The sequence below is a fragment of the Blennius ocellaris genome (assembly GCF_963422515.1).
Source record: "Blennius ocellaris genome assembly, chromosome: 4".
Classification (NCBI taxonomy): domain Eukaryota; kingdom Metazoa; phylum Chordata; class Actinopteri; order Blenniiformes; family Blenniidae; genus Blennius; species Blennius ocellaris.
Window position 1 is genome coordinate 2,741,654 of NC_137653.1, and position 16,212 is coordinate 2,757,865.

The 16,212-nt window shown below is 44.2% G+C and overlaps 2 protein-coding genes across 2 annotated transcripts in view; one reads left to right on the forward strand and one right to left on the reverse strand.

Moving 5' to 3' along the window:
* poc1a (POC1 centriolar protein A) overlaps positions 1 to 16,212 on the reverse strand; it is a gene marked incomplete at both ends in the record, with an annotated part of 41,531 nt that overhangs the window by 25,172 nt on the left and 147 nt on the right. Inside the window, 8 exons of the mRNA XM_080495338.1 lie at positions 4,657 to 4,797; positions 5,772 to 5,840; positions 10,077 to 10,210; positions 11,853 to 11,968; positions 12,322 to 12,429; positions 12,532 to 12,711; positions 12,842 to 13,013; positions 13,098 to 13,182. Of these exons, the coding sequence (XP_080351464.1) occupies positions 4,657 to 4,797; positions 5,772 to 5,840; positions 10,077 to 10,210; positions 11,853 to 11,968; positions 12,322 to 12,429; positions 12,532 to 12,711; positions 12,842 to 13,013; positions 13,098 to 13,182 (1,005 nt within the window). The remainder of the gene's footprint in view (positions 1 to 4,656; positions 4,798 to 5,771; positions 5,841 to 10,076; positions 10,211 to 11,852; positions 11,969 to 12,321; positions 12,430 to 12,531; positions 12,712 to 12,841; positions 13,014 to 13,097; positions 13,183 to 16,212) is intronic.
* b9d2 (B9 domain containing 2) lies at positions 14,962 to 15,708 on the forward strand. The gene has a single exon (XM_080495313.1). It carries the CDS (start codon positions 15,069 to 15,071, stop codon positions 15,594 to 15,596), a length of 528 nt encoding a protein of 175 aa, XP_080351439.1. The 5' UTR covers positions 14,962 to 15,068; the 3' UTR covers positions 15,597 to 15,708.

The following is a 16,212-nucleotide window of genomic DNA, read 5'->3' on the forward strand; positions in this document are numbered from 1 at the left end:
CCGGGAGAAACAATGGTTTGTTTTGAATCCTGCTTCTTTTCGATCCCACAGTATAAAAGAGAGACTGCATCATGGGGCGGGTCGATTTAAACTTCAAGCAGGGCGATCAATAAGAGAAATGGGAGACACTGAGGTCGAGTGTGTGTCAAACAAAAAAAACCAGAAAGAGAGAGAGAGAGAGAGAGAGAGAGAGAGAGAGAGAGAGAGAGAGAGAGAGAGAGAGAGAGAGAGAGAGAGAGAGCCATAGAGACGACCTTGCCTGTGCCCTTGTTGATGAAAGCAACACTATAGGAGTCAAACAGGGTGAAATCCAAACCTTTCCCTCAACTTCCCAGTCTGTGACACCACGTCTCCACACACACTCTCACACACACACACTTTCGTCAAAATCTTTGTTTCTTACGATTCTTTCATTCACTTCTACGTCTGGAACTCATTTTGCTCTTTGTACCTGAGCTGAAGCTTCGCTCCTCACCCTCCCAAGCTGAAACATTTTATTCTCACCTGAGCGGGTCGATGAGTTTAATCTGGTCCAGAACACAGATGTGAGTAATTTACTGATTTTTTTTTCTTTCTGCAAACTCTCCAACCTGTCCGAGTCGTTGCCTGGAGAAATAGTCACAGATTTCTAAAAGTGAATCCATTTAATCTTTTCTAACCGTGTGTTAGAAACCTGAGCAGAGAAAACTAATCGGGATTTTTTATTTATTATTTTTTTCCCTGACTGACACTGCAATTAAAGCTCTTCTCTACGAGGCTTTTACGTGACGACGGCAGCATGTGACATACTTGATCAATCAGTTGGACTGAAGCCACTCTCCTGCGTGAAAGCTCTCTTGGAATTGCCACTTATATATATATATATATATATATATATTACATGTATACTCCCTTGCTTATTGTCGGCAGGTTATTTGGTTTATTTAGATATTTATTGGTGCGTTATTTGGACACTTGGTGGCGGTATTCAGGCCGGTTGTTTTACGTAGGGGACATAGGCAACAGGAGGAGGAAGGCAATTGGCTCACTTGTTACGTATCGTATGCAAATAAGCAACTGAATAAAGTGGGCACTTCAATTAACAACTAAAACATTTGGAACCTTTGAATTTCCAACCACTCAGTTCCATTTCCTTCGCGAAGCTGCGTATCTTGCAGCAGCGCGAAGACTTGAGAACAAACACGCACTCGAGGCTCAATATAGGGTTTCATAATAAGCTGGAGTGTGAGTCACACGCGGAAAGACAACGCTTAAAACCCGAGTCGTGAAAGGTGGCTGTTTAGCACTTTAATAAGGGTGGCTTCTTCTCGGGGAGAGACGCACAGACAGGGCGTGGTGAAGAACGGAACAAAAAACCCGCTATTAAATTACCTTCCTGAAACTGGAGAAGATGCTGCCACCAAATTGCTTTAAGAGTCAGTAAGCCTTGATTCCATCTTCTTCTTTCTTTCTTTTTTTTTTTTTTTTTTTTTAACTTTAACTGACTCTGGCAGTGATTGACTCGGAGGATATTACCCAAAACCCCTCAGTTGTCAAATTGAATAAAAACAGCATGAACCAAGATAGTGCAGCGTCTCGTTCACCATGATGTCATCGGAAGTAGTACTAATGTGTTCTTCAGTTATAAATCAGATAAAAAAAAAGAAAAGAAAGATGAGCAAAAATAAACCACAGGCCACTTTGAAAATGGCGAATGAGGAGTAGCACTCGTTTTTCTTTATTTCTAATTGATACTCTAAGGCAGTGTTTTTCAACCTTTTTTGAGCCAAGGCACACTTTTTTCTTTGGAAAACTCTGGAGTCACACCACCACCACCCGAAAATGTAAAAATGTTAAACTCTGTAGCCTCGATTAACAATATAAAGTCTTTCTCATCAAAGTTTTATCAACAGGAATCAAGTAAATCCAGAAACAAAGTCCTTTTTTAAATTGTGACTCCCTCAGTGTGAAACCTGGACCTGATGGATGAAGAGCTGAGATCCTGGTTCACATTCTTCCTTTTCAAAAACGTCTCCATCACTGTCACTGACACAGTACTTTGATACAAGATGGTAGCAGGAGGTGGAGATTAACCAGACTGACGTCTTTCAGTTTCGATTTCAACTGCAAAGTTCTGTGCTGCCATCTATTGGCGAAGAGTGATGATTACTCTTCAACACACTGAGAGCAAATGTTTTTTAGAAAAAATGTGAAATTGGATAATTTCCCACGGCACACCTGACTAGATCTCGCGGAAACACCAGTGTGCCGCGGCACAGTGGTTGAACAACACTGCTCTAAGGGTCCGTTTACGTGACAAAGTGAAAGCCTTTGTTGTGTTTTGGGTGTTTGTTTACAACGACAACGGTGCTCAGACCGACTGAAAACACAACTTTTTGAGAAAGTCCCCCAAGGTGGAACTTTTCGAAAATGGCTATGGCTCCGTGTCGAATGTGGGAAAACAGAACTTTTCTGAAATTAAAAAAACGTTTCCACAGTAAATAACTTTTCGTCACATACACAAGTAGATGGACAATAACAACAATGTCTTCCTCCAGAGTGTCATGGCTCCCAGTTCATATCCCCTGTGACGACAATCCAAATCTGTCGTCTGTCCGTGCAAATGTCCTCCCATTATTAATGTTTATATTGTGGCGGCCGTACCTCTCACCCAGAGGATTATGGGGAAATGGGCGGGGTTTGATTTCTCCCGCCCCTTTTCCCATAATCCTCTGGGTGAGAGGCCTGGATTATAACGGCCGCCACAATATACCATTTTGTTCTCTGCCTGCATGTTTGTGCAGTTCCATTATGAAAACAAACAACAGCACCGACCACTGGCTGTACATGAAAACAACAATTTTCCTCGCTGTTGCTGTGGAAACACGAAACTTTTGGGAAGAAAGTGCAAAAAAACAACAACAAAAAAACCCAAAAAACGGGGCTTTAAGTTTGTCAGCGACTCATTATCACCATCTAAATCAGTCTCGGCACGGACATTATTCATATCTGAAATATCTGGGAGTATTTTGCCAATATTTTTAAAACTCACTATAAAATGTAGTAAAATATTTATTCGGCCATCTCAAGTGGCCGAGATGAAATGACACCCATATCAGAGCGAGTGTATGAGAAGGTGCATGTGAGATCTGAACGTGGCTTTGGGCTGTTGTGAAAACTTCAAAGGGAGGACATGCGTGCAGCAAACGGCACGTGTTTGTTTAGGTCAGGCAGGATGCAGGCATGCAAATGGGAGCTCACACTCGCCTCCATTAGTGTTCAGGCCAACGTGAGGGTTTGCTCTCATACACGCGGTAGAAATATCGAAGACGCGTGCGTTTGCTACGTTATTGAGTCAGAAGGCTTATAATACTGCTGAAAGTGATACGCTGCAAAGATTCCTCCGAAAGAAATACACTAAAACAAGAAAATGAATACTTAAAATTATTATTATTATTATTTTCCAAATCTTAAAATAAGAAGCTTTAGCTTATGAAATGCCAGTTCAGGTCCTTTGATTGCCGGTCAGTCGTCTTAAATTGACAAAAATGCTTGTTTTAAGCCAAACAATACTTATACGGTAACTAGTTTTTAATACTCAACGCCAAGACCAGTCTAGCTAATAAGAAAATAAACTAATAATCATCTTAAAACAAGAATAAAAATCTTAGTGGATAATTTTGTTTTAAGCAAAAATGACTTATTAGTCAAAAACAAGTCATTTTTCACTTAATTTAAGAAATTCTATCTTGCCTCTATTTGACTTTTTGCAGTGTATGATGGTCTCTCCTTTCAAACCTTGTTTTTCCTCGCAATACTTTCAATCGCATAATTCAACCTGGAATATTTAAACCTTCGGGACGCATTCATATGCATTCATTTAATGGATGTATCTTCTTTTTTTTTTTAAATCATTGAGTTTAGTTTACTCAAGCATGACATAGCAGCACACCTCACAAAAAATTGAACATTTTCAAACTGCGCTTTGACGCATCTGAGTTGAAACAATGGAAAAATACCAGATTTTATATATTTCACGTGGCTACGTCTCGTTTAGCTTGATCTCCTCCAGTTTTCAAAAAAAAGAAAAAGACTTGCATACTTGACATTAGCATCCCTTTTCATCTCTTTACTTGCAAATACACAATCAGATCACCAGTGAGACCTTTATGTTTTTTCGCAGTTGTTTTTTTCTCCACATGGGGGCGACCCCATTGGAAATAGTGAAGTCAAGAAAAACGTGGCGCACTTGAGTGGTTTTGTTTTTGTAAACGATGTAATACAACTTCAACTGACTCACGTCTGTATCCGTGACTTTACAAATGTTAACGTCTCGTACAGCTTAAAGTGCGAAGGATAAAAAGTGGTGCATTAAATTGTATAAGCGATCGCTTAGGTTTCCTTAAATTACTGTATAAATGGCATTCCCTTCTATTATTTTTTTTTCCCAATAGCAAAAGTCAACTAAAAAATTGTACATGTGTGCCAAACACAGTATTTATTGAAGGAAGCAGCATGTCGAGTATGAGAAAGGACACGTGGACTCTTTGTATTTGAGTCCAGGGATAAAAATCCGCGAGCGATTGGGGCCAAAGTGGACATGTAATGTACAGAACCCATATCTGTGGAACGGCTTCCAGATGGCTGCTTGGTTGGTCCCTCGTTTCCTGGACTTACCTGGCTTTGGAGCGCAGATGGAGTCGTGTTCGGAGCCGTGGAGGCGGCCGGTGGCGCCCGCGAGCTGGGAGCGGCTCTGTGCTGCACTCCGACGCCATTGCTGCTCTCGACATGCTCCAAGTTGCTCTTCCACACCATCACCTACGGTTGAATCGCACGTTACATTGCAGTGCACATAAGAATTTAAAGTCCCAGTGAAATGAAAATTCCACCTCCAAAACACTCTGGCTGTCGCTTCTCGGATCCTTTTTAAGCTAACTGGCCGAAGGGTGAAATGTTCAAACACGGCAATCTGCGAGAAAATAGCCGATAAATTTCCGCTGCTGGGCGGAGCTTCTGACAATAATAGAGTGACGTCACGAGTTGTGCACACGCCCAAGTTGTGTTTACATTATGGCGACGAAGAGGCTGAATTTAACGATATTTCATCATCATCATCATTTCAAACCCAGTGATTGATGAAGAAGACACAGAAGGTGGTTCTGCCATCGGTGACCCCGTCTGGAACATGTTTGAGGAAGCAGAAGACGCTTCGTCCTCCATTCGTCCTCGTCTCCTCGCCTCAGCAGCCGCCAGTTTTCACCTTTGAGGCATTGAGGCATCCTGACTTTTGGCAGAACGACCGGCTTCCTGGATCATGCTGAAGGGCTTTTCCGACTGCGCGGAATCACCGAAGACGAGTCCAGGTATTACTTGATCGTCTACTAACCGCCTGAGCTAGTGGCTCCCGCTAGCCACGTGAGCTAGCCGCTCCAGTCGCCTGTGCTCTTTTTCTCCTCTCTCGGTCTCTTCCAGGCTCAATCTTTCATCAAGGCACATAAACTTGGATATTTAAGAGGGAAACAAGCCGATATAAACACAACAGATGGAGATCTGCACAACTCGTGATGTCACGCCCACGAAGAAGGATTCCTCCCGACTTCCTCGGCTGGAGATTCAAAATTCAAATAACTTTGTTATGCGACAACAGTGGTGGGGCAGAGTCGGAGGAACCTTAGAAGTAGTCGCCCAACTATCGTTTTTTGCAAAGTAGTGTTTTACATTTCACTAGGACTTTAAGTGAAAGACGGCACATGATTTCTTTCTTCTACCGCGAATAATGAACCGGCCGTCACCTGTTCGTCAGCACCGACAGAGGAAAAGTGCTCTCCTGACCGAGAGAAGGCCACACCGGTGACTGGACCCTGCAGGGGCGGAAAGAGACACAGAATAATTCAGATTCGGGAAAGAATACTGTAAGACTGCTTCATTGTGAAGATGGATATCTCATTCACAGAGGTTTCATACCAAAGAAAACTACATTTATGTTATTATGAATACCTGACCATGAAGAAAGTCTCACAAGATACTCAACATTTTACCAGCAATATCAATTGAGTAAGAAATATCTGTAAAACAAAAAGTAAAAGCCGTAAAAACTAAGAATGATGCAGAATGCACGTCTCCCAAAGACACCTGTTTGCATTTGTGTTGCGGTATGAGTGGGTGTGTCAAGTGTGTGTCCAAGGTTCATAAAACATCTTGAAGAATTCAAAGAGAAGCCCCTGATTCCATGTGTGTGTGTGTGTGTGTGTGTGTGTGTGGGGGGGGGGTGGGCGGTGAGGCTGTAGCAGAGCAATCAATAACACAAAGCAGAGACTCAGGCGGCGTGAGTTCACACGTACAATCGGAGCCAAATAAAAAAGATTACCTGCGGATGCCAGGTGTGTGTGTGTGTGTGTGTGTGTGTGTGTGTGTGTGTGTGTGTGTGTGTGTGTGTGTGTGTGTGTGTGTGTAGATCTTAAATCTCAGCGATAACTCTTAAGTTTTATTCGGTTTTTTTCTAACGCTCCACAACGCAGAAGGGGGGGTCGATGATTGTGACCCGGGTGTTCCGACGGGTGTTTGATCGAGAGCATGAGGGTCGGAAGATAGAAACCAAAAAAAAAAAAATGTGGGAAAAAAAAAATAAAAAAGGGGAGCGGGCAGGGAGGCCGGCGGCGAGGGGGAAAAACAGGAGCCGTGTCCTGCGGCTGGCGCCCAGACAGGCTGGTTTGGGTGAGGAACGGTTTCCCAGAAGCACCTGAGAGAAGCAGACAGTGTCGCCATGGCAACGCGACGGCCTGACAGACAGCATGTTCTGTCTCTGCTCTGACTAATGCCTGCTGCCAGGCTGGCACTCGCCATGGCCAGACACACACACACACACACACACACACACACACACACACACCCTATCTTAACTGGCACATTTTATATACCGACAAATGAACAGGCGGCGAAAAGAAACCACACAACCCCCATATGGTGCACTTCATAACGGACTGACTAACAAAAAAACAATTACATACTATTAGTGGTCAGTGTTTCTACACGTATCAAAACTTTCACATTCATGTCGCACCAAGCGACATAACATAAGCATATTTTGTCGCATGTGTCGACATTAAAACCTTAATTCTTCCAAAAGAGGAACCAGCTTGCAGGAATATAATAACGTGTTGTGACACTGAAAATGTAAAACCAATTGCACAAAACTGTGTTTTTCCTATAATTCGACACTCGGTGGTTTACATGTCGACTTGATGGGAGAGACAGGATGCATCAGTCTGTTTTTAGGAATTTTAAAGTGTTGTGTCAATCATTTAACGCCTGTTCTTCCCACACTCTCCAAACCAGCGACGCATGTGTTAGTGGGTAAAACAATTAAATATCCACCTCCTCGTTATTCCGCGAAATGAAATCAAACTGGCTAAACCCCCTTTGTTATACTTCCGTTGTACGAGGCTGTGCAGCCCTGGTTCGACTGCAGTTCTTAGAGCAGATTGGTGGGAGATTCAAAAGAAGGCTTCCCAATACCAGCATTGTGTGGCAGTACTTTTATTTAAAAGAAAACACATTTACTGTTATTTTTGGCTTCATTTCATCTAAAATGGTCACTTTTTTTTTTAATTATTATTAGTCATTATCACACCATGGCTTGTGTCTAGCACCTCAGCTGGTTGAACCAGCAGTTCGTACCTCAAAATGAGTGTTTCACAGTAAAAAAAACAACTAAACAAAAGGATGGTTCATGAAAAAAGTTCTTATTTACTATCCCAAATTTGAGAAAAATTTAGTAATGATTTCCAGACAAAGGCTGGGAAAGGGAAAGTGGCACAGAGCAACAGCAGCACATAGAAATCATGTCCAAACAATCGCTTTAAATCAAGAATAACACATCCCTCTATGAGAAGTACCTCAAAAAGATATACTCCTACTTTACTTTGTTGAAGGTTAAGATTTCAGGAAGTTAAGTGAAGACGTTGATCTTGAATAATCTTCCAGATTACATCATATTCTCAGGGACGATATTTAAAAACTTTACTAAAATGTGACTTTTTTTCCCCTTTTCAGACGAGTTTCATTAAGATCTTTTAGTCGACGAGTAAATTAGTCACCGGCAACATCCCTACTTTGAACACGTGTGTAAAACACACGGTATGCGTCATCCGGAACGTTGACATCCAGACCTTAAGACGCAATCACAGATTTTCAAAAGCAATAAAGAGCCTCATTTTCCTTGTAAGGAAGGACATTGTGTTAATTATAATGTGCGATACACATCAATTAAAAATCACCATGTGGTGGCTTGAGTGCAAATCCAGGCCTGACAATGCGAGTAGGAAACAAGAAAAACCCATTGTCTTCACTTTTCTCCTCACAAACAGGATCAACTGACTGAAAGAGGGGGGGAAAAAAAACAAAATACTGATTATCACTCACTTTTCAGAACTTTACATTCGCCCTCAAACAAACAAATGTGGGGCCGTGAGGTTCCGAATAAGGTAAAGAACAATAAATAGCCGAGCGACTCCTCGCACATGTGCCGTCCATGTGCCAGGAGTTGGCCGGCGATGATACGCAAAAAAAGGCCTGGAAACATTTCTTGAGCAAATTTCAGACGAGTCGATCGGTGCCAAAGGTGTCCCGTGGAGATGTTCGGTAAAACAAATAAACACAAACAACACGCCGGACCCTCCGTCCGTAGCAACGCTCCGTTTCTTCTCCGCCGTCTTGAGCCCGAGAGGCTCCGTCGTACTTGTTTCATTAACGTCTCTGTCACTTCTTCTTGGCGACGTCTCAAAGAAATTCCAAACAATTCGCTTCTCGCAACATTAAAGGTTTCATGCAGGTGAAAATTAAGCTGGAGAAAGTCGTTGCTCTGTTAAAAGTGGAAGCCGTCTTATCTCCCTACCTTAGTTGGGTAGGGGGGGTGTGGAGGGTATGGGGGTGGGGGGGGGACTTACTTCATCACAAGCAGAACAGAGAGACAAATTAGCCTAATTTAGCAGGACTGAACCCGGCCAGGTAAATTCCTCCTGAGGCCTGGTAAACAACACGCTTCTCGCATCCAACCACACAAACGCTTGTGTGTTTTCATAGCGAGTGCACGCATATACACATGAACACATAAACCTACACACCCACACTGAACAGATTGGGGGGGGGGGGGGGGAGTGGAGGGGGGGGGGGGGTGTCTCCTCTCTCTATCTCTGCAACTGGAGAGACAATTAGCACTCCGAGTGCTCCCAGCACCAACAGATTGGTGGAGTCGCCGCCGAGCCAAAAAGAACAACAACAAAAGTGAGACGAGGTAGAGATGACAAATTTGGGGGCGTGAAGAGAGAAGAGGAAAATGTGTTTTGTTTTTAAAATCGTGACAAAGAGGAGAAGGTTGGCAAGCGACCGACGAGAAAATAAATAAATAAATAAATCGCAGGTGACACAGACAGAGAGACAAAATGAGAGACGAGCAGCGTGTGTGCGGAGGGACGGATAAACAGATGGACCACATGTGGTCCTGGCAAGACACCGGCTTCCACAACCGGGCCCGTCGGGCCGGTCAAACACACATGTAAGTCAGCGAGCGTCCGGCCAGACGGGACGGGACGGGACGAGACGCCGGGCGTTGGAAGGAGGCAAACGCAAGATCGCAGAGCGCCACGCCGAGGTCTGAGGGGACGGCGGCGGCCGGGGACGGAGACGGAGAGAGAAAGGAAGCGAAGGAGAGGAGGATCCAGAGGAACGGAGGCTGGAACACACTTCTGTTTCCTTCCAACAAACCCTGAGATGAGTCACTGTGAGTGGGCTGCCCGCTCGCCAGGCCAGCACTAAAATACACCACAAACACAAAAGGAAAAAAGAAAAAAAAACGACTTCACACACTCACTACACTTCTCAGAGGACTGAGCGTGCACAAAGAAGATGTGCAACATTCTCACACTCATCAAACCTACACACACGCACGCACACACACACACACACACACACACAGAAAACAAAGTGAGTGGACAAAAGGCCTTCACCTTACGCAACATGTCCAGGTGAAGAGAACAGTGAGGCAACATCTGAACAGTGTGTGTGTGTGTGTGTGTGTGTGTGTGTGTGTGTGTGTCTACCTGGTGTCCATGCAGTGTGTACAGCAGCTTGCCCTCTATAAGATCCAGGATCTTCAGTGTGGAGTCGCTGGACGCAGTGATGAGGAAGTTACCAGCCGGGTGGAAAGACAAACTGTTGACCACTCCAGCGTGGACTGAAAACACACACACACACACACACACACACACACACACACACACACACACGGACACACACACACACACACACACAAAAGTTCTGTAAAATCATATTGCGTTCATCAGAATCTGCTGCACTAATTACGTCACAGCGAGAATATCCCCGGCTGTGAGGTTGCACGTTCTCCCTGAGCACGTATAGCTTTCCTCTTTCCTCCCCACCGTAAAAGAAAAAAAACAACAACATGTGTTGGTAAGTGTGAATGGGACTGCATACGTTTTACCTGTTGTGATTGGATTAGATTAGATCTATACAGTGACTAAACAAACATCCAAATAGCCAATAAATGAGACGCTTTCTAAGAAGCTGAACTGCACCGCTGCTCTACCGACAGTGAGGCGAAGAATGACTTAACATCCAGTTATTAATAACAAACACTATTATGAGACCAGCAGCAGCCTGGATGACGAGTGAACTTGAACTAAAATGGACAGAGAAGACATTATCCAAGTGATGGGGGGCCCCCTGCTGGCCAACGCTTGCTATTACAAACACAATCATAATCATAATCAGACACCAACGTCTGTCTTCTGCACTATTCTCTGTCTGCGTTCGTCCGGATGATTTCGGGGGAAGTTACATAACTCTCTGGAGAGGTAGTCAGGTGATCACGGGGCAAGCGCAGACACAAACACATTGACGCCTCCGGGGCAGTTTGGAGACACGAAGTAATCTCAAATGCATGTGTTGTAACTGTGGGAGGAAACCAGAGTATCTGGAGAAATCCCAGGCAAGTACAGGGTAAATATGATAAACTCCACAGGCCTGGCTCACCGAGTGGCCCTGCAAAAAGATGGAGAACCTGCACACTTTGCATGTTCGGACACGAATAATATATATATATATACAATACAGCAAAACATTTTTATACATTGTACAACAATGAGACTGAATTTTGACATCAGATTTGCACTTTGCGGTATTTAAATTGTAAATCAAATCAAATGCTGAGGAGAAAATGAGACGATAGGAGAAGAGAGGCTTTTTTTTTATCTTCATGCTCAGCCGCCTCAGACAGATGCGATTATCCTTTATTAAATCTCGCGGCTGAAATCAGTTTTAGCCCTGCTGATTAGAACAATTAGCCTGAGTGGTGCGCCGACAAAAACGGCAGCGAGATTTGGTTTGGCGGACACGGAACAAATCGTTAGTCTTGATTACAACACTAAAGCGTCGTATCCTCTCACCTTTGTTCCAGTTTAGACAATCGTCACAAACCCACCCCGAAAAAAATCTAGCAAATGACTTCAGGTGGCGGAGGATTGTAATTTCAAACTATCCAGTGAAGAGTGTGTGAAAGTGGCGACATCTGAGCTGTGGCTTCCAAAACAGGTTTTTCTTCCACCTCAGTAATTTAGTGAGCGATAAATTCTACCTTCCCGGTGCTCTGGTGTCCTCTGGTGTCCTCTGGTGTCCTCCCACAGTCCAAACTTTTGACATCTGAGGCTAATCGGTGACTCTAAATTGCTCTAAATGTGGACGTGTGACTGTGTGTCCATGAGGTGACATGACACGTATAAAGACGTACAGTGAAGCTGAATGGCCGCCCGAAGAAGCGCAGATACAGCGTTGCACACTGTAACGTCAACTGTATTCACCTTGGTAGTGCTGCAACATCTTGTGGGATCTGATGTCCCACACCTTGACGGAGTGGTCAGTACAAGCAGCGGCAATGCAGGTTCCACTGGGGTGAAAGTCCACCTGGTTCGCATAACTGATGGGGACAAAAACAAAATGTCAGGCGTGTGGACAAAACGTGGCTTCTTTATTAGAGATAAATAACTGATCTGACCCAAAACTGGGCAAATCTTAACATTCAAGATACTTATATATATTTTTTGTTTTGTTTTGTTTTTGTTTTAAGTACTACAGAACAATCATGTAAATCCGAGACAATAACAGTGAAAATTGCGAATGTAATACCTTTACAAGGCTCAGATTACATTCCAACTCTCACACATAGATTGGGTTAAAACTGCTGTTAATAGTTTAGAAATAAAATATGAAATATCAAGACAACCAATCCACGGCTCGGTCCTCCGCCGGGGTGTGTGTGTGTGTGCTCACCCTGCATGCTCATAGAAAGAGTGGACGCACTCTCTGCTGTTCTTGTCCCACAGTTTTATCGTCCTGTCGTCGCTGGAAGACACAATTAAACGATCGTCTGGAGAAAACCTGGAGGGAACATAGAAGGGGGATTACGATCAAAACAAAGTGGTTGAACTTCAGCAAGACTGAGCAGATGTTGGAAAGCGATCTGCGGCGAGGTGCTCGTACTTGGCGCAGCGAACCCAGTTGATGTGCTGGCTGAGGGAGAAGAGGAACTTCTGCCGGTGGACGGTCCACACTTTCAAGGTCTTGTCGTCGGAAGCCGTGACCAGCGTCTGCCCGTCGCCGGAAAAGTTGACGCTGCGCACCGTGGCGACGTGAGCTCGGAAAACTGTGGACTCGGCCTTCCTGCGCGAGACATGAAACAGAAACACGGAGAGAACCCGGGAAGGCGTTCAGCAGCGTGGATCTTTCCTCCTCCTAGAAGATTCAGTTTCACTGCTGTGAGATACAATTTTAAAAAAAAACCAAGACTTACATGCTGGGCACCCACAGTCTCACAGTCTTGTCTCGAGAGGCCGAGGCCACGAGATGACCGGAGGGTGAAAACTGAACCGAGGTGACGGCGTCCTTGTGTCCGTCGAAACGGTACGCTCGCATCTGAGGCTTCATGTTCCAGATCATCACGCAGGAGTCCAGCGAACCTGTGGCTGGAAGCAGCAGCAGCAGCAGCAGCAGGGCGGTGAGAGGAGCGACTCCCAATGATACAGAACCAGTGAAAGCAGACTCATTACCGATCTGTTTCATGTTGCAGCTGAAGTCCACGCTCGTCACCGTGTCCCTGTGACCTTTGAAGTGTCTTTCCAAGGTCGGGTCCGACTGTGTGACAATAGAAACGATATCTTTTGTGAGTTGACACTAAACATGATCCTCCATTGGTGCCGTTTAGAGTCACTGGCAGGACGGGGATGAAGATTCCTACCATTTGATTCAATGAGTCAAAAGATTCTGTAACTCAAACGGGTTGATGCTGAAAACTGTGACACGTATACATTCAAATCTAACAGAAGGCATTTAATCAAAGCGGGAAACCATAAAAACACGTCGACTTGGTCAATCAAGACATTAAAACACCTGAAGAACAAGAAAACAAGAAGGTTTTACGGTAAACGCTCCCAGTTAATTACATTTATTTCAGTTTCCAGGCATTAGTCCAGTGTCACTGCTTACTGAGACACTTGAGAGGAACAGGAGTCAATGTTTACGTTTGTAGAAACACTGTTATTTTCCTTTTTTTTTTTTTTTTATGTGACGAGTCAAAATGTTTGCTGTGAAAAACACCCACTGTGTGCGAGACGTCTCATTCCAAATTGCCGAAACCGCCTCCACTTTTCTCAGAAACACAGAAAAGTGGATCATGTAAAACGGCACATAACATCCGTCACGGGCAACCAGTGGGATCGTGGGATGAATACAGTATATAAACGGGCCCACTGCACACTGTAATCTTCCTGTTAAAGGGGAGATTTAGCCCTTTAACAGATAAACTTCAGAATAACAATCTATAACGCTAAATAAGTATAAGATATAGAAAAATAAAAAAAACGTTTTCATGAGGTCAAAAAGCTAAATCTTTCTGACATACATTTTTTATTAGATCAGTATCTACTCTAATCTGGTTGAAATACTATGTATAAACTTTTCCCTTATCTTTGGCTTTTCACTCCAACCCAAAATATTGTCATTTACCACTTTATCGTACTGATAAGCATTTAATTTCTAATTTATTATAGCTAGAATTATAGGGCTCTCTGGATTTAAAATGCTCCCCTCTTGGGTCATCTTTAGAGCTACATTATTTTATTATTTCCTGTCTGAATGGGATCCCACTGATCTTGTGTTATGTTGCGTGGTTTTTGGGACTATTTTTGTTGTTCCTTCATCTTTTGTTATCATTGTGCCTACCTTAGTGGAAAGGCACAAAGATTACTCTCCTAGGCAGCAGCTCAATTCATAACCATTGTAATAATTATAATAATTTTTTATAATTTGTATGCCCTTTTCTGCATTTACCCGTTGGGAGCACGGGCAGAAAAAAACACATCAAAACATGAGGAACAATCAGGAATAGGTTGCTACAACTTTTATTCATAAGTTGGCTATCTGTTTCTAAAAACAATCGCAAAAACCTGCAAAAAAGTGTCCCGTGTGAAGTGGATGGGAGAGGCGCCTCATGAAGGGAGAGCAGCGTCTGTTGCCATGGAGATGTGGAGATCAAATGATGTCGGCAGCAAGAGGAAGGCACACAAAATTCTCTTTGGAATTGTCTTTCTTTTTTTTTTTTTATCACAAATTACATTTTAAAAATAGTGCCTAGAAATGAACGGGCAAAGCGTACCCAGTTGAGCTGCCAGGAAGAAAATACCAATCTGTCGTGCAATGCTCTTCAACAAAGAAGTAACTAATACTGGTATCTTTACATAAATACCATCAAAAACAATTTTCCCGATGCATAAAGTGACTTTTCCGATGTTTCACATCTATTTGAGAAAGAGAAATGTGCAGTTACAACGAGGCTGTGTGCCTGTCAGACTAAACTCGGGTTTTGTTTTCACTCAGGCGCGAGCAGGGCAGCCTGTTGTCAAGGAGACAGGGAGCAGCTTGCTCTGGTAGCGGCTAGCCGAGGACGGCTCGTTACCTCCGGGGTACGAGAGGCCGGGGAGTCCCCGGCGCTGCATGTCCCGGTTCCAGAGGGCGCGTTCACCATGGCAGAGCTGCACATTATCGGACAAATTGTCGGGGCGAGCGGCTTCCCGAGCAACAGCCTGTTCTGCAAATGGGGAGTTCACGCGGGCGGAGCATGGCGGCTGCTAGCGGGGCTGAAGAGCGGCCAGACCCAGGTGGACGTCCCCCAGACGGGGGACATGGCGTTCTGGAGCCACCCCATCGACCTGCACTACGCCACCAAGGGACTCCAGGGCTGGCCGAAGCTTCACCTCCAGGTGTGGCACCAGGACTCGTTCGGCCGCTGCGAGCTGTACGGTTACGGCTACTGCCACGTCCCGTCCAGCCCGGGACACCACCGGGTGAGCTGCGCGACCTGGAGGCCGCTCGGCTCGTGGCAGGAGCAGCTCGCGCAGATGTTCGTCGGCGGGGGTCCGCAGCTCCGCAGCCCGGACCTGATCCACAGCGGGGCGGACAGATACCGGCTGCACACCGAGGCCATGGGCACCGTGGAGCTGGAGCTCGGAGTCATTCTCAGGCACTTCGACAGCTATGGCGTCGAGAGCTGAGCCAGCTTCCACTCAAGATTGATTTTATGCAGATTAACACGTTTTTTCCCCCCCACGATTTAGAAAAACAAATTTTATGAACTACGTTTGGTTTTTTTTATACAATAAGCAACTCTTTATACGTAAATAAATAAAAACAATGGTAACGAAGCTCGCTTGTTTTTGGTGGGGTTTTTTGTTTTGTTTTGTTTGTTTTTTATACATAATCTGTGTTTCAAAAATATTTACAATTAAACCTCGTGTGTTTTACATATAGCAGAATAACAAACTAAGAAGATTGAAGTTTCTAATTTTGGTAGAGGTCATTTGTCTGATAATCTATGCTTTGGATTTTAATTTAAAAAAAAAAGTCCATCCTTTTCTGACAGGTGGGGATGCTGGATCCAATCATAGGCATATATGAGCAAAGTTAAATTGATTTCACATGCACGTCTGTGGATTGTGCGTCGAAACCAGAGAAAACAAGCTTTTACATAGAAAAACCAAGATCTAACCGATGAATTTATCTGTTAGGCGAGAGCTCTTCCTTACAGTGTCTGTATTAACTTAACAGGTTGCAACTATGGACGTATGTTTATATTTAGTACTGCGAAGAAGGCAGGGCAGTCGTCACTCA